Source organism: Salmo trutta, chromosome 15 (assembly GCF_901001165.1).
Source record: "Salmo trutta chromosome 15, fSalTru1.1, whole genome shotgun sequence".
Lineage (NCBI taxonomy): Eukaryota > Metazoa > Chordata > Actinopteri > Salmoniformes > Salmonidae > Salmo > Salmo trutta.
In genome coordinates, this window is record NC_042971.1 from 62,852,610 (window position 1) to 62,876,699 (window position 24,090).

The following is a 24,090-nucleotide window of genomic DNA, read 5'->3' on the forward strand; positions in this document are numbered from 1 at the left end:
CTCTCTTGTCACTAGTGTGGAAGACAGACAAGAGGCTCAGGGAGAGGTGAGCTCTCTGGTCACTAGTGTGGAAGACAGACAAGAGGCTCAGAGAGAGGTGAGCTCTCTGGTCACTAGTGTGGAAGACAGGCTCAGGGAGAGGTGAGCTCTCTGGTCACTAGTGTGGAAGACAGGCTCAGGGAGAGGTGAGCTCTCTGGTCACTAGTGTGGAAGACAGTGTAAAATTAATCTGATGTGGTTGCCCCTGGCTCTGTCTGAGCAGGGGTACGAAGGTAATGGTGTTTTCTCAGGCTTGGGATTGGTATGATCTGGCCCAGTGTATTCAGTGCCCCCTCCTCTCCTCTCAGAGAGATCTGATAAATGTAATTTCCAGCAGAGATATGACGTCATTATACATGGGAAGGTACCACAGGAATAGCAGAACTAATACATGGATGTAATAAAGTGGGCCAAACCAGTAGAACAACTGACAAAACCATACAGCCAAAACCAGTAGAACAACTGACAAAACCATACAGCCAAAACCAGTAGAAAAATTGACAAAACCATACAGCCAAAACCAGTAGAACAACTGACAAAACCATACAGCCAAAACCAGTAGAACAACTGACAAAACCATACAGCCAAAACCAGTAGAACAACTGACACAACCATACAGCCAAAACCAGTAGAACAACTGACAAAACCATACAGCCAAAACCAGTAGAACAACTGACAAAACCTACAGCCAAGACCAGTAACACAACTGACAAAACCTACAGCCAAAACCAGTAGAACAACTGACAAAACCATACAACCAAAACCAGTAGAACAACTGACACAACCATACAGCCAAAACCAGTAGACCAACTGACAAAACCTACAGCCAAAACCTGTAGAACAACTGACAAAACCATACAGCCAAAACCAGTAGAACAACTGACAAAACCATACAGCCAAAACCAGTAGAACTGACTCACCAATAAACCTGACGATTCTTCTGATGAGGGGGTTCAGGTAGCAGCACTCCCCCGTCAAGATGGTCTTCTCCTGGGTTAGTAGCACTGCTCGCGTGGACTTCATGACGTACATGGAAACCTCCCCGATGAAGATCTGACGACAGACAGATACACTTTTTTATTTGATTTAATCCCAGGCCCCCGTCCCCATGAGGTATTTTGCCAGGCCGTCAATGTAAATAAGAATTTGTTCTTATCTGACTTGCCTTAACTGAATTAAATAAAAGGTTAAATTAAAAATGTAAAAATAAACACAAGGTGTGACCACAGAGTTACAACCTTATACCTTTACCTAACCCTAACGCCTAGTACTAGCCCTAACACAACTGACAAAACTACAGCCATGAGCAGTAGAACAACTGACAAACTCCTAGCCCTAATGCCTTGTACTAACTCTAAAACCTAGTCCTAGCCCTAACACCTAGTCTTAACCATAACACCTAGTCCTAACCCTAACTCCATGGTCCTAACCCTAAAACATCATACTAACACCTAGTCCTAAATGTAACACCAAGCCTAACACCTAGCCCTAACCCTAAAACCTAGCCCTAACACCTAGTCCTAACACCTCGTCCTAGCCCTTACACCTAGTCCTAGCCCTAACACCTAGTCCTAACCCTAATCCTAACACCTAGTCCTAGCCCTAACACATAGTACTAACCCTAACACATAGTACTAACCCTAACACATAGTCCTAACACCGAGTCCTAGCCCTAACACCTAGTCTTAACCATAACACCTAGTCTTAACCCTAACACCTAGTCCTAGCCCTAACACAGTCCTAGCCCTAACACCTAGTCCTAACCCTAATCCTAACACCTAGTCCTAGCTCTAACACATAGTCCTAACACCTAGTCCTAGCCCTAACACCTAGTCCTAGCCCTAACACCTAGTCCTAGCCCTAACACATAGTACTAACACTAACACCTAGTCCTGACCCTAACACCTAGTCCTAACCCTAACACCTAGTCCTAACCCTAACACCTAGTCCTTACCCTAAAACCTAGTCCTGACCCTAACACCTAGTCCTAACCCTAAAACCTAGTCCTAACCCTAACACCTAGTCCTGACCCTAACACCTAGCTATTGCACTGGTCTTGCTTTTGCCATATCTCCAAAATCACATTTTTGTTATGCCTCCTCTGGAGGTCTGGAGAATTTTGCATTGGCTGAAACAGTTTGAATGGGCCTTTGGATTACAGTGGCTACATTTTGATTGGATGTTACATTTCAAGAACAGTCCCCCCCCCCCCCACATGCCCAGGGTAGAAGGAGTGCTGTGTGTCACTACCCGTCTAGGTAGAGTATGCTAGTTTAAAGTGCAAACATAATGCTTTGTATTCAGGACAAAACCCTAAATGTACCTAATTTCTTGCATTTTATGCAGTATTATTGCAAAGAGGATGCACGTATTGGAATATTTTTTATTCTGTACAGGCTTTTTTCTTTACAATCTGTAATTTATGTTAGTATTGTGGAGTAACTACAATGTTGTTGATCCATTCTAAATTTTCTCCTATCACAGCCATTAAACTCTGTAACTGTTTTAAAGTCACCATTGGTCTCATGGTGAAATCCCTGAGCAGTTTCCTTCCTCTCCAGCAACTGAGTTAGGAAGGACACCTGTATCTTTATAGTGACTGGCTGTATTGATACACCATTCAAAGTGTAAAATTAATAACTTCACCAGCTGAAAGGGATATTCAATGTCTGCTTTCTTTGTACACATCTACCAATAGGTGCCCTTCTTTGCGAAGCATTGGAAAACCTCCCTGGTCTTTTTTTGTGGTTGAAACTGCTTGAAATTCACTGCTCGACTTAGGGACATTCTATGTGTGGGGTACAGAGATGTCCTTCAAAACCCATGATAAACACTATTATTGCAGACTATTATGTGACTTGTTAAGCAAATATTTACAATTAATTTTATTTAGGCTTGTCATAACAAAGGGGTTGAATACTTATTGACTCAAGACATTTCAGCTTTTCATTTTTAATTAATTGAGAAAATGTTCTACAAACAATATTCCTTTGACATTATGGGGTATTGTGATGTCATTATGGGGTATTGTGATGTCATTATGGGGTATTGTGATGTCATTATGGGGTATTGTGATGCCATTATGGGGTATTGTGATGTCATTATGGGGTATTGTGTGTAGATCCGTGACACAAAATCTGAAATTAATACATTTTAAATTCAGACTGTAAGACAACAAAATGTGGAAAAAGTAAAGAGGTGTCAATACTTCTAAAGGCACTGTATATGAGGCAAACCACATACCAGATTTTGTAGATTCATTTTTGCAATGTTGTTTACACAAAGTTTGCAGTTGTTCCCGTAGATAGATAGAGACTGGGCTAACGCAGCTAACCTTTTAGTTCAATAATTTGCTGTTTTAACCCTGTTTGTACCCCACATATTTTGTTGGCTTTATAATTGTGAGAGAAATTGAACGAGCTAGCTAGTTATACGTAGGTAGCTTTCAAAGTTAGCTGACTTTTTTCAAAACAAACCTCATTGTGGCTAGTTACTTCTTGTCCCTCATGCTAGCCTTTACAGCCAAATATCACAACAGAAACATCAACATTTTAAATAGTGATACGGCCAGCATTCTCCCATTTTGCTGCAGCTTCTGCTCATCTTGAAATAAAATAAAAATGCTGTGAAAACCAGCTGCCAGTGGGTAAATAGTGTCCTAAAACCAGCGTGTAAGTGGGTAAATAGTGGGTAAATAGTGTCCTAAAACCAGAGTGTAAGTGGGTAAATAGTGGGTAAATAGTGTCCTAAAACCAGAGTGTAAGGGGGTAAATAGTGTCTTAAAACCAGAGTGTAAGTGGGTAAATAGTGGGTAAATAGTGTCCTAAACATTGTTTGTCACCAGTGCTTGTTTAGCTGAGTGTTTATTATTATTATCACGCACGGTTTCTCCGACGGCGCTAATCTAGTGAGCACTTTTGGAGCAGGGCAATTGATTGGTTTGACGTGAGGCGTCGCTGACTGGTACCCATCCGTCTTTAGCTGATTTCTGCCATGGACTTCCCGTAGGCTTCCCATTCTAGGAAGCCTGGTTTGCGACGAGGCTACCCTAGCCCGAAACCATGAATCCTAACACCCTAAAAGACAGCCCTAACCCTGGGGGAGGGGGGGGGGGGGGGAAACAAACACAGACACACTGTGTCAACAAACACAAACATAAACACAAACACAAACACATGGTTTGAACAAATAAAATCTGCTGTTGTTGTATTAGAGTAGACAAACCAACACAAGGAAGACAGCATTTATCTATTTTAAATCTAATTCTCTTTTACAGGACAAGACAATAATTACAGTAAACATCCTAAATCTATTTTACAGGACAATATAATAATTACAGTCCACGTCCTAAATCTAATTTACAGGACAAGACGGTAATTATAGTACACGTACATTTTCCTGCAATTTAATTTGTCCTAATAGACAACTTGGGGCTGTGTTTTTTTATTTATAAAAAAAGCTTTTTGAATCAAAGTATGTAGAAGGCTAATTGGAAAGAGCCGTTTCTGCCCAAGGAAAGGAAACTGAGGCAATGTGCTACCTTCTATTTTGTATTTTATTTATTATGGATCCCCATCTGCCTGAGGTCCAGCAAAAGTAAGGCAGTTAATACAATTGTAAAAACATTACAATACATTCACAGATTTCACAACACACTGTGTGTCCTCAGGTCCCTACTCCACCACTACCACATATCTACAGTACTAAATCCATGTGTATGTATAGTGTGTATTTTATCGTGTGTGTGTGTGTGTGTGTGTGTGTGTGTGTGTGTGTGTGTGTGTGTGTGTGTGTGTGTGTGTGTGTCTGTGCCACTGTGTGTTGCTTCACAGAGGACAGTGTAATTAATGAGGACAATGTCCGGAGTCAATGTGGTAGCTTCTATAAAGAAAACTCAGGCATAATGGTGGAGAGAGACAGATGTACACCACATCCATGCAAAAAACCCACACTAGTTCACATCTTAACATGTTACATTTCAGACTGGAACCACCAGCAACAGTGAAGGAGAAAATAGGAACAAACTTTTTTTTCATTGTGTTTATTGCTTTTTTCTATTACTACCAGACAGTGTTGTTAAAAATCATAGGGATGCTTCATAACTTAAAACAGTGTTTCTAGGACTGAGTTCACTAAGTATCTCAGAGAAGGAGTACAATAAAGAGAGGGGGGATGTTACAATAAAGAGAGAGAGGGAGGATGTTACAATAAAGAGAGGGGGATGTTACAATAAAGGGAGAGAGAGGGGATGTTACAATAAAGGGAGAGAGGGGGGATGTTACAATAAAGGGAGAGAGGGGGGATGTTACAATAAAGAGAGAGAGGGGATGTTACAATAAAAGGAGAGGGGGATGTTACAATAAAGAGAGAGAGGGGGGATGTTACAATAAAGGGAGAGAGGGGGGATGTTACAATAAAGAGAGAGAGAGAGGGATGTTACAATAAAGAGAGAGAGGGAGGATGTTACAATAAAGAGAGAGAGAGAGGGATGTTACAATAAAAGGAGAGGGGGATGTTACAATAAAGAGAGAGAGAGGGATGTTACAATAAAGGGAGAGAGGGGGGATGTTACAATAAAGAGAGAGAGAGAGGGATGTTACAATAAAGAGAGAGAGAGGGGGATGTTACAATAAAGGGAGAGAGGGGGATGTTACAATAAAGGGAGAGAGAGAGGGATGTTACAATAAAGAGAGAGAGGGAGGATGTTACAATAAAGAGAGAGAGGGATGTTACAATAAAGGGAGAGGGGGGATGTTACAATAAAGAGAGAGAGGGGGGATGTTACAATAAAGGGAGAGGGGGATGTTACAATAAAGAGAGAGAGAGGGATGTTACAATAAAGGGAGAGAGAGGGGATGTTACAATAAAGAGAGAGAGGGGATGTTACAATAAAAGGAGAGGGGGATGTTACAATAAAGAGAGAGAGGGGGGATGTTACAATAAAGGGAGAGAGGGGGGATGTTACAATAAAGAGAGAGAGGGGATGTTACAATAAAGAGAGAGGGGGGATGTTACAATAAAGAGAGAGGGGGATGTTACAATAAAGAGAGAGGGGGATGTTACAATAAAGGGAGAGAGGGGGGATGTTACAATAAAGAGAGAGGGGGGATGTTACAATAAAGGGAGAGGGGGATGTTACAATAAAGGGAGAGAGGGGGGATGTTACAATAAAGGGAGAGAGGGGGGATGTTACAATAAAGGGAGAGAGGGGGATGTTACAATAAAGAGAGAGAGGGGATGTTACAATAAAAGGAGAGGGGGATGTTACAATAAAGAGAGAGAGGGGGGATGTTACAATAAAGAGAGAGAGGGGATGTTACAATAAAGAGAGAGGGGGGATGTTACAATAAAGGGAGAGGGGGATGTTACAATAAAGAGAGAGAGGGGGGATGTTACAATAAAGGGAGAGGGGGATGTTACAATAAAGAGAGAGGGGGATGTTACAATAAAGGGAGAGAGGGGGGATGTTACAATAAAGGGAGAGAGAGGGGATGTTACAATAAAGGGAGAGAGGGGGGATGTTACAATAAAGGGAGAGAGGGGGGATGTTACAATAAAGGGAGATAGGGGGGATGTTACAATAAAGGGAGAGAGGGGGGATGTTACAATAAAGGGAGAGAGGGGGGATGTTACAATAAAGGGAGAGAGGGGGGATGTTACAATAAAGGGAGAGAGGGGGGATGTTACAATAAAGGGAGATAGGGGGATGTTACAATAAAGGGAGAGGGGGATGTTACAATAAAGGGAGAGAGAGGGGATGTTACAATAAAGGGAGAAAGGGGGGATGTTACAATAAAGAGAGAGGGATGTTACAATAAAGAGAGGGGGATGTTACAATAAAGGGAGGGGGATGTTACAATAAAGAGAGGGGGATGTTACAATAAAGAGAGAGAGAGGGGATGTTACAATAAAGGGAGAGAGGGGATGTTACAATAAAGGGAGAGAGGGGATGTTACAATAAAGAGAGAGAGAGGGGATGTTACAATAAAGGGAGAGAGGGGGGATGTTACAATAAAGAGAGAGGGGGGATGTTACAATAAAGGGAGAGGGGGGATGTTACAATAAAGGGAGAGGGGGGAAGTTACAATAAAGAGAGAGGGGGAAGTTACAATAAAGAGAGAGAGGGGATGTTACAATAAAGGGAGAGGGGGATGTTACAATAAAGAGAGGGGGGATGTTACAATAAAGAGAGGGGGGATGTTACAATAAAGGGAGAGAGGGGGGATGTTACAATAAAGGGAGAGAGGGGATGTTACAATAAAGAGAGAGAGGGGATGTTACAATAAAGAGAGGGGGGATGTTACAATAAAGAGAGAGATGGGATGTTACAATAAAGGGAGAGAGGGGGGATGTTACAATAAAGGGAGAGAGGGGATGTTACAATAAAGAGAGAGAGGGGATGTTACAATAAAGAGAGGGGGGATGTTACAATAAAGGGAGGGGGATGTTAAAATAAAGAGAGGGGGGATGTTACAATAAAGAGAGAGAGGGATGTTACAATAAAGAGAGGGGGGATGTTACAATAAAGGGAGAGAGGGGGAATGTTACAATAAAGAGAGAAAGGGGATGTTACAATAAAGAGAGGGGGGATGTTACAATAAAGAGAGGGGGATGTTACAATAAAGAGAGAGAGGGGGATGTTACAATAAAGAGAGAGGGATGTTACAATAAAGGGAGAGAGGGGGGATGTTACAATAAAGGGAGAGAGGGGATGTTACAATAAAGAGAGAGGGGGGATGTTACAATAAAGGGAGAGAGGGGGGATGTTACAATAAAGGGAGAGAGGGGGATGTTACAATAAAGGGAGAGAGAGGGGATGTTACAATAAAGGGAGAGAGGGGGGATGTTACAATAAAGAGAGAGAGGGGGATGTTACAATAAAGAGAGAGAGGGGGATGTTACAATAAAGGGAGAGAGGGGGGATGTTACAATAAAGGGAGAGAGGGGATGTTACAATAAAGAGAGAGGGGGGATGTTACAATAAAGGGAGAAAGGGGGGATTTTACAATAAAGAGAGAGGGGGGATGTTACAATAAAGAGAGAGAGGGGGGAGGTTAATAAAGAGAGAGAGGGGGGATGTTACAATAAAGAGAGAGAGGGGGGATGTTACAATAAAGGGAGAGGGGGATGTTACAATAAAGAGAGAGGGATGTTACAATAAAGGGAGAGGGGGGAAGTTACAATAAAGGGAGAGGGGGGAAGTTACAATAAAGAGAGAGAGGGGGATGTTACAATAAAGAGAGAGGGGATGTTACAATAAAGGGAGAGAGGGGATGTTACAATAAAGAGAGGGGGGATGTTACAATAAAGAGAGAGGGGGGATGTTACAATAAAGAGAGAGAGGGATGTTACAATAAAGAGAGAGAGGGGGGATGTTACAATAAAGAGAGAGAGGGATGTTACAATAAAGGGAGAGAGGGGGGATGTTACAATAAAGGGAGAGAGGGGGAATGTTACAATAAAGAGAGGGGGATGTTACAATAAAGAGAGGGGGGATGTTACAATAAAGGGAGAGAGGGGGAATGTTACAATAAAGAGAGGGGGATGTTACAATAAAGAGAGGGGGATGTTACAATAAAGGGAGGGGGATGTTACAATAAGGGAGAGAGGGGGGATGTTACAATAAAGAGAGAGGGGGATGTTACAATAAAGAGAGGGGGATGTTACAATAAAGAGAGGGGGATGTTACAATAAAGAGAGGGGGGATGTTACAATAAAGGGAGGGGGATGTTACAATAAAGAGAGAGAGGGGGATGTTACAATAAAGGGAGAGAGGGGGATGTTACAATAAAGGGAGAGAGGGGGATGTTACAATAAAGGGAGAGAGAGGGGATGTTACAATAAAGGGAGAGAGGGGGGATGTTACAATAAAGAGAGAGAGGGGGATGTTACAATAAAGAGAGAGAGGGGGATGTTACAATAAAGGGAGAGAGGGGGGATGTTACAATAAAGGGAGAGAGGGGATGTTACAATAAAGAGAGAGGGGGGATGTTACAATAAAGGGAGAAAGGGGGGATTTTACAATAAAGAGAGAGGGGGGATGTTACAATAAAGAGAGAGGGGGGATGTTACAATAAAGAGAGAGGGGGGAGGTTAATAAAGAGAGAGAGGGGGGATGTTACAATAAAGAGAGAGAGGGGGGATGTTACAATAAAGGGAGAGGGGGATGTTACAATAAAGAGAGAGGGATGTTACAATAAAGGGAGAGGGGGGATGTTACAATAAAGGGAGAGGGGGATGTTACAATAAAGAGAGAGGGATGTTACAATAAAGGGAGAGGGGGGAAGTTACAATAAAGGGAGAGAGGGGGATGTTACAATAAAGAGAGGGGGATGTTACAATAAAGGGAGAGAGGGGGGATGTTACAATAAAGAGAGGGGGATGTTACAATAAAGGGAGGGGGATGTTACAATAAAGGGAGAGAGGGGGGATGTTACAATAAAGAGAGAGGGGGATGTTACAATAAAGAGAGAGAGGGGGATGTTACAATAAAGAGAGAGGGATGTTACAATAAAGGGAGAGGGGGGAAGTTACAATAAAGGGAGAGAGGGGGATGTTACAATAAAGAGAGGGGGATGTTACAATAAAGAGAGAGAGGGGGATGTTACAATAAAGAGAGAGGGATGTTACAATAAAGGGAGGGGGATGTTACAATAAAGAGAGAGAGGGGGATGTTACAATAAAGGGAGAGAGGGGGGGTGTTACAATAAAGGGAGAGAGGGGGATGTTACAATAAAGGGAGAGAGAGGGGATGTTACAATAAAGGGAGAGAGGGGGGATGTTACAATAAAGAGAGAGAGGGGGATGTTACAATAAAGAGAGAGAGGGGGATGTTACAATAAAGGGAGAGAGGGGGGATGTTACAATAAAGGGAGAGAGGGGATGTTACAATAAAGGGAGAAAGGGGGGATTTTACAATAAAGGGAGAAAGGGGGGATTTTACAATAAAGAGAGAGGGGGGATGTTACAATAAAGAGAGAGAGGGGGGAGGTTAATAAAGAGAGAGAGGGGGGATGTTACAATAAAGAGAGAGAGGGGGGATGTTACAATAAAGGGAGAGGGGGATGTTACAATAAAGAGAGAGGGATGTTACAATAAAGGGAGAGGGGGGAAGTTACAATAAAGGGAGAGGGGGGAAGTTACAATAAAGAGAGAGAGGGGGATGTTACAATAAAGAGAGAGGGGATGTTACAAAGGGAGAGGGGGGGATGTTACAATAAAGAGAGGGGGATGTTACAATAAAGAGAGGGGGATGTTAAAATAAAGAGAGGGGGAAGTTACAATAAAGGGAGAGAGGGGGATGTTACAATAAAGAGAGGGGGATGTTAAAATAAAGAGAGGGGGGATGTTACAATAAAGAGAGAGAGGGGGATGTTACAATAAAGGGAGAGAGGGGGGATGTTACAATAAAGAGAGGGGGGATGTTACAATAAAGAGAGAGGGGGGATGTTACAATAAAGAGAGAGGGGGGATGTTACAATAAAGAGAGAGAGGGGGGATGTTACAATAAAGAGAGAGAGGGGGATGTTACAATAAAGGGAGAGAGGGGGAATGTTACAATAAAGAGAGAGAGGGGGGATGTTACAATAAAGAGAGAGAGGGGGGATGTTACAATAAAGGGAGAGAGGGGGAATGTTACAATAAAGAGAGAGAGGGGGGATGTTACAATAAAGAGAGAGAGGGGGGATGTTACAATAAAGGGAGAGAGGGGGAATGTTACAATAAAGGGAGGGGGATGTTACAATAAAGAGAGGGGGATGTTACAATAAAGGGAGGGGGATGTTACAATAAAGGGAGAGAGGGGGGATGTTACAATAAAGAGAGAGGGGGATGTTACAATAAAGAGAGGGGGATGTTACAATAAAGAGAGGGGGATGTTACAATAAAGAGAGAGAGGGGGGATGTTACAATAAAGAGAGAGAGGGGGAATGTTACAATAAAGAGAGGGGGATGTTACAATAAAGAGAGGGGGGATGTTACAATAAAGAGAGGGGGATGTTACAATAAAGAGAGGGGGATGTTACAATAAAGGGAGGGGGATGTTACAATAAAGGGAGAGAGGGGGGATGTTACAATAAAGAGAGAGGGGGATGTTACAATAAAGAGAGGGGGATGTTACAATAAAGAGAGGGGGATGTTACAATAAAGAGAGGGGGGATGTTACAATAAAGGGAGGGGGATGTTACAATAAAGAGAGAGAGGGGGATGTTACAATAAAGGGAGAGAGGGGGGATGTTACAATAAAGGGAGAGAGGGGGATGTTACAATAAAGGGAGAGAGAGGGGATGTTACAATAAAGGGAGAGAGGGGGGATGTTACAATAAAGAGAGAGAGGGGGATGTTACAATAAAGAGAGAGAGGGGGATGTTACAATAAAGGGAGAGAGGGGGGGATGTTACAATAAAGGGAGAGAGGGGATGTTACAATAAAGAGAGAGGGGGGATGTTACAATAAAGGGAGAAAGGGGGGATTTTACAATAAAGAGAGAGGGGGGATGTTACAATAAAGAGAGAGAGGGGGGAGGTTAATAAAGAGAGAGAGGGGGATGTTACAATAAAGAGAGAGAGGGGGGATGTTACAATAAAGGGAGAGGGGGATGTTACAATAAAGAGAGAGGGATGTTACAATAAAGGGAGAGGGGGGATGTTACAATAAAGGGAGAGGGAGATGTTACAATAAAGAGAGAGGGATGTTACAATAAAGGGAGAGGGGGGAAGTTACAATAAAGGGAGAGAGGGGGATGTTACAATAAAGAGAGGGGGATGTTACAATAAAGGGAGGGGGATGTTACAATAAAGGGAGAGAGGGGGGATGTTACAATAAAGAGAGAGAGGGGGATGTTACAATAAAGGGAGGGGGATGTTACAATAAAGGGAGAGAGGGGGGATGTTACAATAAAGAGAGAGGGGGATGTTACAATAAAGAGAGAGAGGGGGATGTTACAATAAAGAGAGAGGGATGTTACAATAAAGGGAGAGGGGGGAAGTTACAATAAAGGGAGAGAGGGGGATGTTACAATAAAGAGAGAGGGGGATGTTAAAATAAAGAGAGGGGGATGTTACAATAAAGAGAGAGAGGGGGATGTTACAATAAAGAGAGAGGGATGTTACAATAAAGGGAGGGGGATGTTACAATAAAGAGAGAGAGGGGGATGTTACAATAAAGGGAGAGAGGGGGGATGTTACAATAAAGGGAGAGAGGGGGGATGTTACAATAAAGGGAGAGAGGGGGGATGTTACAATAAAGGGAGAGAGAGGGGATGTTACAATAAAGGGAGAGAGGGGGGATGTTACAATAAAGGGAGAGAGGGGGATGTTACAATAAAGGGAGAGAGGGGGATGTTACAATAAAGAGAGAGAGGGGGATGTTACAATAAAGGGAGAGAGGGGGGATGTTACAATAAAGGGAGAGAGGGGATGTTACAATAAAGAGAGAGGGGGGATGTTACAATAAAGGGAGAAAGGGGGGATTTTACAATAAAGAGAGAGGGGGGATGTTACAATAAAGAGAGAGAGGGGGATGTTACAATAAAGAGAGAGGGGGGGGATGTTACAATAAAGGGAGAGGGGGATGTTACAATAAAGAGAGAGGGATGTTACAATAAAGGGAGAGGGGGGAAGTTACAATAAAGGGAGAGGGGGGAAGTTACAATAAAGAGAGAGAGGGGGATGTTACAATAAAGAGAGAGGGGATGTTACAATAAAGGGAGAGGGGGGGATGTTACAATAAAGAGAGGGGGATGTTACAATAAAGAGAGGGGGATGTTAAAATAAAGAGAGGGGGAAGTTACAATAAAGGGAGAGAGGGGGAATGTTACAATAAAGAGAGGGGGATGTTACAATAAAGGGAGGGGGATGTTACAATAAAGGGAGAGAGGGGGGATGTTACAATAAAGAGAGAGGGGGATGTTACAATAAAGAGAGGGGGATGTTACAATAAAGAGAGGGGGATGTTACAATAAAGAGAGAGAGGGGGGATGTTACAATAAAGGGAGAGAGGGGATGTTACAATAAAGGGAGAGAGGGGGGATGTTACAATAAAGAGAGAGAGGGGGATGTTACAATAAAGAGAGGGGGATGTTACAATAAAGAGAGAGAGAGGGGATGTTACAATAAAGGGAGAGAGAGGGGATGTTACAATAAAGGGAGAGAGGGGGGATGTTACAATAAAGGGAGAGAGGGGGATGTTACAATAAAGGGAGAGAGAGGGGATGTTACAATAAAGGGAGAGAGAGGGGATGTTACAATAAAGGGAGAGAGGGGGGATGTTACAATAAAGAGAGAGAGGGGGATGTTACAATAAAGAGAGAGAGGGGGATGTTACAATAAAGGGAGAGAGGGGGGATGTTACAATAAAGGGAGAGAGGGGATGTTACAATAAAGAGAGAGGGGGGATGTTACAATAAAGGGAGAAAGGGGGGATTTTACAATAAAGAGAGAGGGGGGATGTTACAATAAAGAGAGAGAGGGGGGATGTTACAATAAAGAGAGAGAGGGGGGATGTTACAATAAAGGGAGAGGGGGATGTTACAATAAAGAGAGAGAGGGGGATGTTACAATAAAGGGAGAGAGAGGGGATGTTACAATAAAGGGAGAGAGAGAGGGGGGATGTTACAATAAAGAGAGAGGGATGTTACAATAAAGGGAGAGGGGGGAAGTTACAATAAAGGGAGAGAGGGGGATGTTACAATAAAGAGAGAGGGGATGTTACAATAAAGGGAGAAAGGGGATGTTACAATAAAGGGAGAGAGGGGGATGTTACAATAAAGGGAGAGAGGGGGGATGTTACAATAAAGGGAGAGGGGGGATGTTACAATAAAGGGAGAGGGGGGAAGTTACAATAAAGAGAGAGAGGGGGATGTTACAATAAAGGGAGAGAGAGGGGATGTTACAATAAAAAGAGAGAGGGGGATGTTACAATAAAGAGAGAGGGGGGATGTTACAATAAAGAGAGAGAGGGGATGTTACAATAAAGAGAGAGAGGGGGGATGTTACAATAAAGAGAGAGGGGGGATGTTACAATAAAGAGAGAGGGGGAAGTTATAATAAAGGGAAAGGGGGTATAAAACACCAAAGTTCTTCTGACTGGCATGGAAGTGGCTAGAGTCTTCAGAGGCGTCAGGATAATTAGTAGTCTGAAACCAGGGGATGTGGTGCAGTGATAATTGGAGTGTAGAAACAGTGCCCTCTAGTGTTGATTCTGTGAAGTAATAAAAACGATCGGTGTCTCAGCGCTTTCGACATGAGGACTTGAAACAGATACATTTTACCCAGTTGTTGTGTCGTGAGCCCACGAGTGGATAACTCATAATATTACGTGCCAAGATTCTTTAATCGTCGTCCTTTTCTAGCCTATCACAAGACAAAGAAAACAGATGGTACGTCTCGGAATTGTCTGTTGAAGGTCATTTTCAGAGCCCCTTTATGACCCACATGTAGGAAGGGGAAGGGGGGTTCACTGCTATGTTCCAACAAAGGAAACCTTCTCTCCCCTTTCTCTCAGCAACAAAGAGGACATGGCCCAGAGAGAAAAAGGACAAATCATTTAAAATGTTGGGCTTATGACCTGTTGTAACAATCCGAATATAAATGTTTCTACTTTTCCTGTAATACGTGTTTCACTGTAATATGAAAGGTACAGACTTGACCAGAGCCATGTTTGGAGACTCCACAGACTATGTATTTCATCCTGGAGATAGTTTGTTCATTGTTCAAGACACCTTTTGGCATTCTGTGAACACGTATGAGCAAATCTCATGTTATAATTCATATGAACGTTGCCATGTTGATTCCTTACAAATCAACTGGGCGGTCTCAATGACACAGACCAGCCCTTAGATCATACCGTCTGTGAGTCTCCCTATAAATACGAGGTCTTACTAACCAGAAATCAGATCGGAACTTCGGGAGGTGTGTGGCCACCACCTTAGAGGTTCAGTGATTCATCGCTTGGGAAAGCGGACGCAACTCTGACCGTTATCACCTGAGAAGAACTTTTGCTGAACAACACACTCTGATCACTCACAACGAACCGCTGAGTTTCCCATCTCTCTCAGAAGGGACCCAAACGTTATATTGAACACCAGTGTCATAACAAACGTTTATCTCCTTGGACTGAACGAATTGAGAACTGAACCGAGAAAGAAGAGCGAGCGAACGCGTGACCTCTTACGAGAGGAAGCAGCCCATTTGACTGAAAGCTCCAACACCAGGACCATTGACCCCCTTTTCCCTGCCTACCACTCCGCCATGTCTCCCCACTGGACCAGATGACACTCAGCTAAAGGTACATGTAACTACCTCATTGAATTTACCCTTATTCTGACACTGGGTCTGTGTAAACATAATGGCAGTAACTGATTATATTAACAGCGGTAATTACATATTACGATCAATACTGTGAGAAACCATTGTCCAAATTCGGATGCGAACTGATTGCCTAGCCAATGGCGAGCCCTAGTGGAACCTTACTGATGTAACCTCTATGTGACCCCTAGTGGAACCTTACTGATGTAACCTCTATGTGACCCCTAGTGGAACCTTACTGATGTAACCTCTATGTGACCCCTGGTGGAACCTTACTGATTGAACCTCTATGTGACCCCTAGTGGAACCTTACTGATGTAACCTCTATGTGACCCCTGGTGGAACCTTACTGATGTAACCTCTATGTGACCCCTAGTGGAACCTTACTGATTTAACCTCTATGTGACCCCTGGTGGAACCTTACTGATGTAGCTTCTATGTGACCCCTGGTGCAGCTATCCTTAAACCTCTGAAGACTCTAGCCACTTCCATGCATCAAATCTCCAGTAAATACTCTAATAAATTATCTATGTGACCCCTAGTGGAATCTTACTGATTTAACCTCTATGTGACCCCTGGTGGAACCTTACTGATGTAGCTTCTATGTGACCCTGGTGCAGCTATCCTTAAACCTCTGAAGACTCTAGCCACTTCCATGCATCAAATCTCCAGTAAATACTCTAATAAATGATCTTGAATATCCATAGCCAAAGTCAAAACACAGTGAAAATAGTAGTCCCAATCAAACATAGAAATAAATATTTAAAAAGAAATTAGGTTGATATATTGATATTTTCCGTTTTATTAATGAACATATCTCTCCATTAAATACCGAAAACAACTAAGATAATGGAGCGCTGATAAAAGAACCTTTGCGTCTGGAGACAAAAGTCCCAGAGGAGGTTCAACGTGTTACACAAAGTGAGACAGAAGGACAAGTGCTTAACTCCTAATGAAATAAAGTGACACTGTACTTTAACAGGGAATGAGAAAGAAGCTGCGTCCGTCACTAACAGAGACAGGAAGCGAGAGATGCATCCATAGATGATTTCATTGTACCTGTTCAATGTTGTTACATGTATACACTGTCTGATCTCTTTGCCCCAATATAGATATTTTCTTTGTTTCTTTACTCATGAAAGTAAAATGCTTTTCAGATTGTCACATTATTATTATTCATACATTCTGGTAATATGACTATTACCTGTTAATGTTAATTTAATCTCAATTCGCTTGAGCAACAGTGGACTTGTCATTCATGCTAATAAAGCTAATCAGACAGACAGACAGACAGACAGACAGACAGACAGACAGACAGACAGACAGACAGACAGACAGACAGACAGACAGACAGACAGACAGACAGTACTCACGATGATGGTGGGAGTGGCGGCGACCACGCAGTAGAGGATGAGGGGAGGGATGAAGCTGCTCTCGTCCACCCCGGGGTAAGGCTTCATCAGGTCAGCATCGTTGCAGAAGAACCCCTGGACGTGGATGCCGAACGTGTCGGTCAGCTCAAAGTAGTAGGCCAGCAGGACGGTCCCTGCCATTATCACCAGCTGGAGAGACAACATCAGGGAGATGTCAGGCTGGAACCCTAATCTAACCTAAATACAACCTGACCTAACTCAAACACAACCTAACCTAAATACAACCTGACCTAACTTAAACACAACCTAACTGAAACACAACCTAACCTAAATACAACCTGACCTAACTCAAACACAACCTAACCTAAATACAATCTCACCTAACTTAAACACAACCTAACCTAACTGAAAAACAACCTAACCTAACCTAAATACAACCTGACCTAACTGAAACACAACCTAATCTAACCTAAATACAACCTGACCTAACTTAAACACAACCAAACCTAACTGAAAAACAACCTAACCTAAATACAACCTGACCTAACTCAAACACAACCTAACCTAACCTAAATACAACCTGACCTAACTCAAACACAACCTAACCTAACCTAAATACAACCTGACTTAACTCAAAGTAGTAGGCCAGGAGGCCGGTGCCCACCATGATCACCACCTGAAAGAACAACACTCTCACATTAGTGACTAAGGCTTTGTTTACACTGTTTAATCCTCAAACCAATTTAGTTTTTCAAATCCGTTTTGGAATACTGACTGTCCAAACAGCAAGTTACAAGTGACCAAATCAGATTTGTGTGTGTTTGTTCAGATAGCTCTGATAGTTGTCATAGTAACAAAAGGTGTTTGAGCAGTGGTGTAGGCTGATTGGTGGTGGTGCTCGTGCTTCCTATCACTCAAAAGTTATGTAGCAAGCTAAGGTGACAAATATGCAAACGTGTAAGAACACGTTTAAATCCTCAAAAGATAACATGATCCAACTAGCTGGCTAGGTAGCTAGGTAGTTGTTCAGCTAGCCACTGCAGTCAACTAGCTAGCTAGGTAGCTGTTCAGCTAGCCACAGCAGTCAACTAGCTAGCTAGGTAGCTGTTCAGCTAGCCACAGCTGTCAACTAGCTAGCTAGGTAGCTGTTCAGCTAGCCACATCAGTCAACTAGCTAGCTAGGTAGCTGTTCAGCTAGCCACATCAGTCAACTAGCTAGCTAGGTAGCTGTTCAGCTAGCCACATCAGTCAACTAGCTAGCTAGGTAGCTGTTCAGCTAGCCACAGCAGTCAACTAGCTAGCTAGGTAGCTGTTCAGCTTTCTAGCACATTCATTCATTTGTTTGTAAAACAATTAACAAGGCAGTTAATTAGCTTCCACATGTTTTTGTCAAACTGTCAACAGAGTAGCTAGAAAGCAACAAGATATGCCGAATAACAGTTGAGGGCAAATAAATCAGAGTTGACCGTTCGGACACAAAATCAAATACAATTTTATTTGTTACATACACGTGATTAGCAGATGTTATTGCAGGTGTAGCGAAATGCTTGTGTTTCTAGCTCCAACAGTACAGTAATATCGAACAAGTAATATCTAACAATACACACAATCTAAAGTAAAGGAATGGAATTAAGAATATATAAATATTTGGACAAGCTATGTCAGAGCGGCAAAGACTAAAGCTTCAAACTGTAACCAGTGCACCTGCAACCTGGTTCAGATTATCAGTCAACCTACCAGGGTAGTTACAAACAGCACAGGAATGAAATCATCAACATGTATTGACCACATCTTTACTAATGCTGCAGAAATGTGCTTGAAAGCAGTATCCAGATCCATCGGATGTAGTGATTACAATATGTGACTCGTTTCATGAAACTAAACGTATGTTGCGCGTCACTACTTCACAGGAGAGCCAGTTGAACGTAAACTTTTTATTTTGATACAAAATGCGTTCTTTGGCAGAAATGCGTTATGGAACATATGACCTTTCATGTGCCTTATTTAACAAACATGTATGCCATCTGTAAATACTAATACAATTGTTAAATTACGAGCCTAGTTTGTTTAGCCACGGAAAAAGACAGGAACCTTCTGACTAGCCATGATTGGCTGAGATAATGGATGGGCTGGAGCTCGGATTGGTCTGCCATGTAGCATGTTTCTGTCTATAACATGAGCTGCTCAGTATATGTAGGTAATCCTTTCTTTCTGGCTTTTTTGAAAAATATCACCTAATAGAATGTCAAAAGTGTTGCTCTCCACTTTCTCGAGGACCGAGTTTTGAGATCAGTGGAATTAGAGTATTGATAGCTATAGAAATTGAGAAAATTCTGGCGTTTGATTGCAAATATGCAGAGGGAGTCGAAAATAGAACACACAGAAGGCTGTTGTATAAAACACCTGTCTCCGGATTACATCTTCAAATTAAGGGCAACCATGGAATCCGGGACAGCGGGAGAAGCGTCCATCCATGTATACGGGTAAGAGAGTCTAGCTAGCTACATTTTCATACATTACAAATGTCTAATTTTGTCAGAAAGTCGTTTTCATTTCAAGTTAAAGTGTACTGTTACCTTTCTAGCTAACGTTAGCTGGCTAGCTCGCAAGGTAACGTTACGTGTATGATCTGTGTAGTAACATTATTCGTATCTCAGAGCCATTTGCATTACTAGTTATAACCTAATGTTCGCTAGCTAACATTGAACCTAGTTGGTTAGCTACCTGCAGATTCATGCAGGGTAGTAATGTTATGAGTTGGGATTATGGTTCATTGTTTAGCTAGCTAGCTACACGTCTAAACAAAAGACTCCACTATACAAGTAACCATTTCAATAGAATGTTCATGATGTCACTGCGACAACTGTCGATAGACGTAGCTGGTAAATTCGCTCTGGCTATCTACTCCGATTTCAGAGCACTCTCGTCTGAGTGTGCCAGAGCGCAGAATAACTGACGAATTTACGAAGACTCAACACCTGTTGAATATGGCCGGTGTCAGTAAACGTTGGCAAAAAGGCGTAATTATATTGTTTCCAGCAGCACAGTTACAGTCACCAACGCTCTGGATAACATAAAAACAGCCTAAACCAACTCTGTTAGGGCGAGTAAAATAGCCAGAGTGAGCTGTACTTTCATTTGTGTCTGGAAGTAGCCAGCAAGCTAGCCAACGTTAGCCGGTTAACTTTGGTGCTTGACTGCTGTTGTGAGGTCAAAACATTTGGATCAACCCTACTCCTCGGCCAGAGCGTCCAATGTGCTCTCTGAAAGATCCGAGAGCGAAGCGCTCTGAATTTAAGAACGGACTATCTGACACTAGATTGAATTTATGATCACACCCGTAGTATAAACCAGCCTTTAGTCTTAAAATCTTTGGTTGTTTAGTACATGGCCTGACATGTGAATCCTTAAAGAGATGGGTGGGGCTAAGGCTTAAGAGGGTGTGAACGATGCTGAATGGGTGGAGACAAAGAAGAGCTCTCCAGTAGATACCAACATATTCAAGTGCAATTTTCTCAAAAGTGAGGTTACATGTTTATCAACTTTCAAAGCATAATTACTTTCCCATTGTTCCTCAACTGCAGTACATGATATACAATTTTCTCTACTTTTAACCAATGTAAAAAAAACACAATTTCAAATTGTGCTACATAAGACTGAACTGAGCCGGTCGGTCACAAATAGCCATATCTAGAAAAAACAAAGTTCCAAACGCTGGGAGTAATAGAGTGTATAAGAAGTGTCATGACTTGCCCTTTGTGGGAGGATCATAGGCGCCTCTCTCTCTCCCTCTCTCCCTCTCTCTCATAAATACCTGCAGTAAAACTCTCTCTCCCACTCTCAGAAATGTAAGTTAAATCCCTTTGTAACCACAGAGAGACGTTCCAGTAAGATAACATCAAAAGGTTGAATAATTAAACAGTATTTCCATAATCCAAACATTTTCAATGGTCCGTGGGTATTTAAAGAACAACCCTGTTGAATTTGTTACTAATTTGTGATGTAACTAAAGATGGTAGAACAACAAAACTGTATCTCTGAATGTGTATATTTCCCCGTTACCAGACTTACATCTAAATGTTGTGGAACTTACATGACTAAATATTAAACTATCTGTGAGAAGATGAGATGTGATGTTAGGCTTCTAAATGAGAGAATTGTTTTTCATATGAAGTCTTAACCAAGTCAGTGGCCACGCCCACGTGAACACAGACATTATGAAAAATGGAGGGAACGCCCCTTTTTCCCCAGAGTGCTTAAGTAGCACTCGTGACAAAATGTACATTTAGTCAAGAAAACGCAGGGACGGGAATCCCCACATTGAAATGGCTACCACTCTATAGACCAGAAGACGAGAGGACGGAGTACATACGCATGAAATGGTTAAGAAAACGACAAGATAACACATTCCCAGTCTGCAGCTGTATATGTAAAATAGTCTAGGAAACTTGACCGAAGAAGAGAGAGAAGAAGAATTTCCTCTCACCACTAACCTCAACCGAGAACCACCGAAAGATCCATTCTGGAGAACATTTTCCTTTCGAACGACCGAATGGTACTCTGAAAGAATGGTACTCTGAAAGAATGCTACTCTCTGATAAGGAGAAGGGCAGGGGTGCTTCATGATTAATGACTCATGGTGTAATCATAACAACACACAGGAACTGAAGTCCTTTGGTTCACCTGACCTGGACTGTCAGAGTCACTGGGTTAGTGACTGTGCTATGTTCCAAGACAGCCGCTGTGGTCCGCAGCCGCTTGGCTTTATTTGTCTTCATTTGAACAATCCACTCACTTCCAAAACCGGTGGAAATTATTTATATGAAAGCCACTTTCACTGTGGCACAGAATGTTTTCGTTTAGAAATGCCAACTTATGTACCTTACCTTCTATTGTTACACTCAACAGCAGTATGTTTTATGGTCCCCCACGATGAAATCGAGAAAGGGACTATGAATCTGTCTCCGTACATTTGTTCATGTGTACGTCACACGATATCTCAGACACCACTGGGTGAATGATGCATCATTCATGGGGGATGACATGTTACGATTGCCTTGTTTGTTCGTTTTGTGGTTAGCTGCTGATGACCCACACCAATAGATGAACCAGGTCACAGGCTGCATGACTACTAACACTTTATATAACCAAGACCAAAGACTGGTTGGCTAGTAGCATTTAGGCCAACATAAGTCAAATAAAAAATTGTTGGGTGATGTTTATAACGAGGATATTTTTCTAAAACTCTTAGGACCAGTTTTCCAGAAACAGATTAAGCCTAGTCGTGGACAGAAAAAGCAAACCCAATGGACATTCTCCATTGAAATGGAGTCTTAGTCCAGGTATAGGGTTAACCCGTTTGGGGTAAATTGGCCCTTAGTTACAAGAGAACCGGCCTTAGTTACAAGAGAGCAGCTTCCGTTCCATTGACCTTGATGGAGTAAGGAAGGAGACAGACAGTCTAATCAAATACCTACACTTTAATCAGCACTATGAAATTACAGACAGTTTAATCAAATACCTACACTGTAATCAGCACTATGACATTACAGACATTCTAATCAAATACCTACACTTTAAAATTACAGACAGTCTAATCAGCATCAGTGATCAATACGGGCAGTGGGTCCTGTCAAAAAAACGAACAAACAAGGCAACCGTAACATGTCATCCCCCATGAATGATGCATCATTCACTCAGTGGTGTCTGAGATATCGTGTGACGTACACATGAACAAATGTACGGAGACAGATTCATAGTCCCTTTCTCGATTTCATCGTGGGGGACCATAAAACATACTGCTGTTGAGTGTAACAATAGAAGGTAAGGTACATAAGTTGGCATTTCTAAACGAAAACATTCTGTGCCACAGTGAAAGTGGCTTTCATATAAATAATTTCCACCGGTTTTGGAAGTGAGTGGATTGTTCAAATGAAGACAAATAAAGCCAAGCGGCTGCGGACCACAGCGGCTGTCTTGGAACATAGCACAGTCACTAACCCAGTGACTCTGATAGCCCAAGCCCCCAGATAATTCCCGTTATTACCTCATGAGTTTTGTGTATTGTCTGCTAGAAATTCTCTCAATTCTAGGGGTGCTAAAATCAGACTGTAATATCTTCGGCAGACTTTAAAACCAGCCTGAGGCTAATGGAGCTAACGGAGCTAACGGAGCTAATGGGGCTAACATAGCTAATGGGGCTAACGGAGCTAACGGGCTAACGGGCTAACGGAGCTAACAAAGCTAACGAGGCTAACGAGGCTAACAGAGCTAATGGGGCTAACAGAGCTAATGGGGCTAACAGAGCTAATGGGGATAATGGGGCTAACGGTGCTAATGGGGCTAAGGGTGCTAATGGGGCTAACAGAGCTAATGGGGCTAACAGAGCTAATGGGCCTAACAGAGCTAATGGGCCTAACAGAGCTAATGAGCCTAACAGAGCTAATGGGCCTATGAATGTACAAAGTATTATCCCCAAGATGGGCATGTTGGACATTTGGTTCCAGGATACAAATCCTGACATTTGAGTGTGCTCTGAAACATGGTTAAAATCTCTCTTGATGATAATTCCATTGCACTTCATGATTATAATGTTTACAGATGTAATAGGCCAAAGAATGTGGTGTAGATATTTTTGTGAAAAACAACTTTAAGGCGAACCAATCTCTCAATGTCTCGCTTCCCAAGCAATTTTAAATACTGGTTAGAAATGTAATTTACAGGGATCTACCGCCCTCCCACCCTCCACCACAGCGGGTTTAAATTTAAATGTTGCAGGGATCTATCGCCCTTCCTCCCTCCATCACAGCAGGTGTTCATTTCTATGTTGCAGGGATCTATCGGATGTTCTGTCTTCATCAAGTCCCTACTAGAGAAGTTCTGGATGTTCTGTCTTCTTCTCTCGTCATAATGACCTGGATAACCCACTAGACAGGACATCATCTCAGCTTCTTCTCTCGTCATAATGACCTGGTTAACCCACTAGACAGGACACAGCACTGCCCTTTATATTGATCTGTCGAAAGCATTCGATACTGTTGATCATGCACTCCTGCTATAGAAGCTACCCGACCAAACTAGACCAAACTCTGCTGATGAATTTCAGTGACATTTTCTTAACATAACTAAAAGAATCCCACAAGCCTCAATACTAAGTGCTTTACTGTTCAGTCTTTACATTTATAATGTTTGTTTGTCCCTGAATAATAATAACTGGGGCTTACATCTCTATGGAGATGGCAGTAATTTATTTCTGTGCCCCCTCAGTGCAGCAGGTCATTCACGACCTCCAGCTTGGTTTTAATTCTATTCAAGAATAGCTCACAGATCTTAAATTAGTGCTAAATGCTGATAAAACCCAAGTGTATGTTTTT

The 24,090-nt window shown here is 42.3% G+C and overlaps 1 protein-coding gene across 1 annotated transcript in view; it reads right to left on the reverse strand.

The window, feature by feature from the left end:
- Positions 1–24,090, reverse strand: part of LOC115149517 (phospholipid phosphatase-related protein type 1) — a 128,808-nt gene that overhangs the window by 63,225 nt on the left and 41,493 nt on the right. Inside the window, exons 3-4 of the mRNA XM_029692450.1 lie at positions 16,718–16,906; positions 960–1,092 (exon numbers count right to left, since the gene is read on the reverse strand). Of these exons, the coding sequence (XP_029548310.1) occupies positions 960–1,092; positions 16,718–16,906 (322 nt within the window). The remainder of the gene's footprint in view (positions 1–959; positions 1,093–16,717; positions 16,907–24,090) is intronic.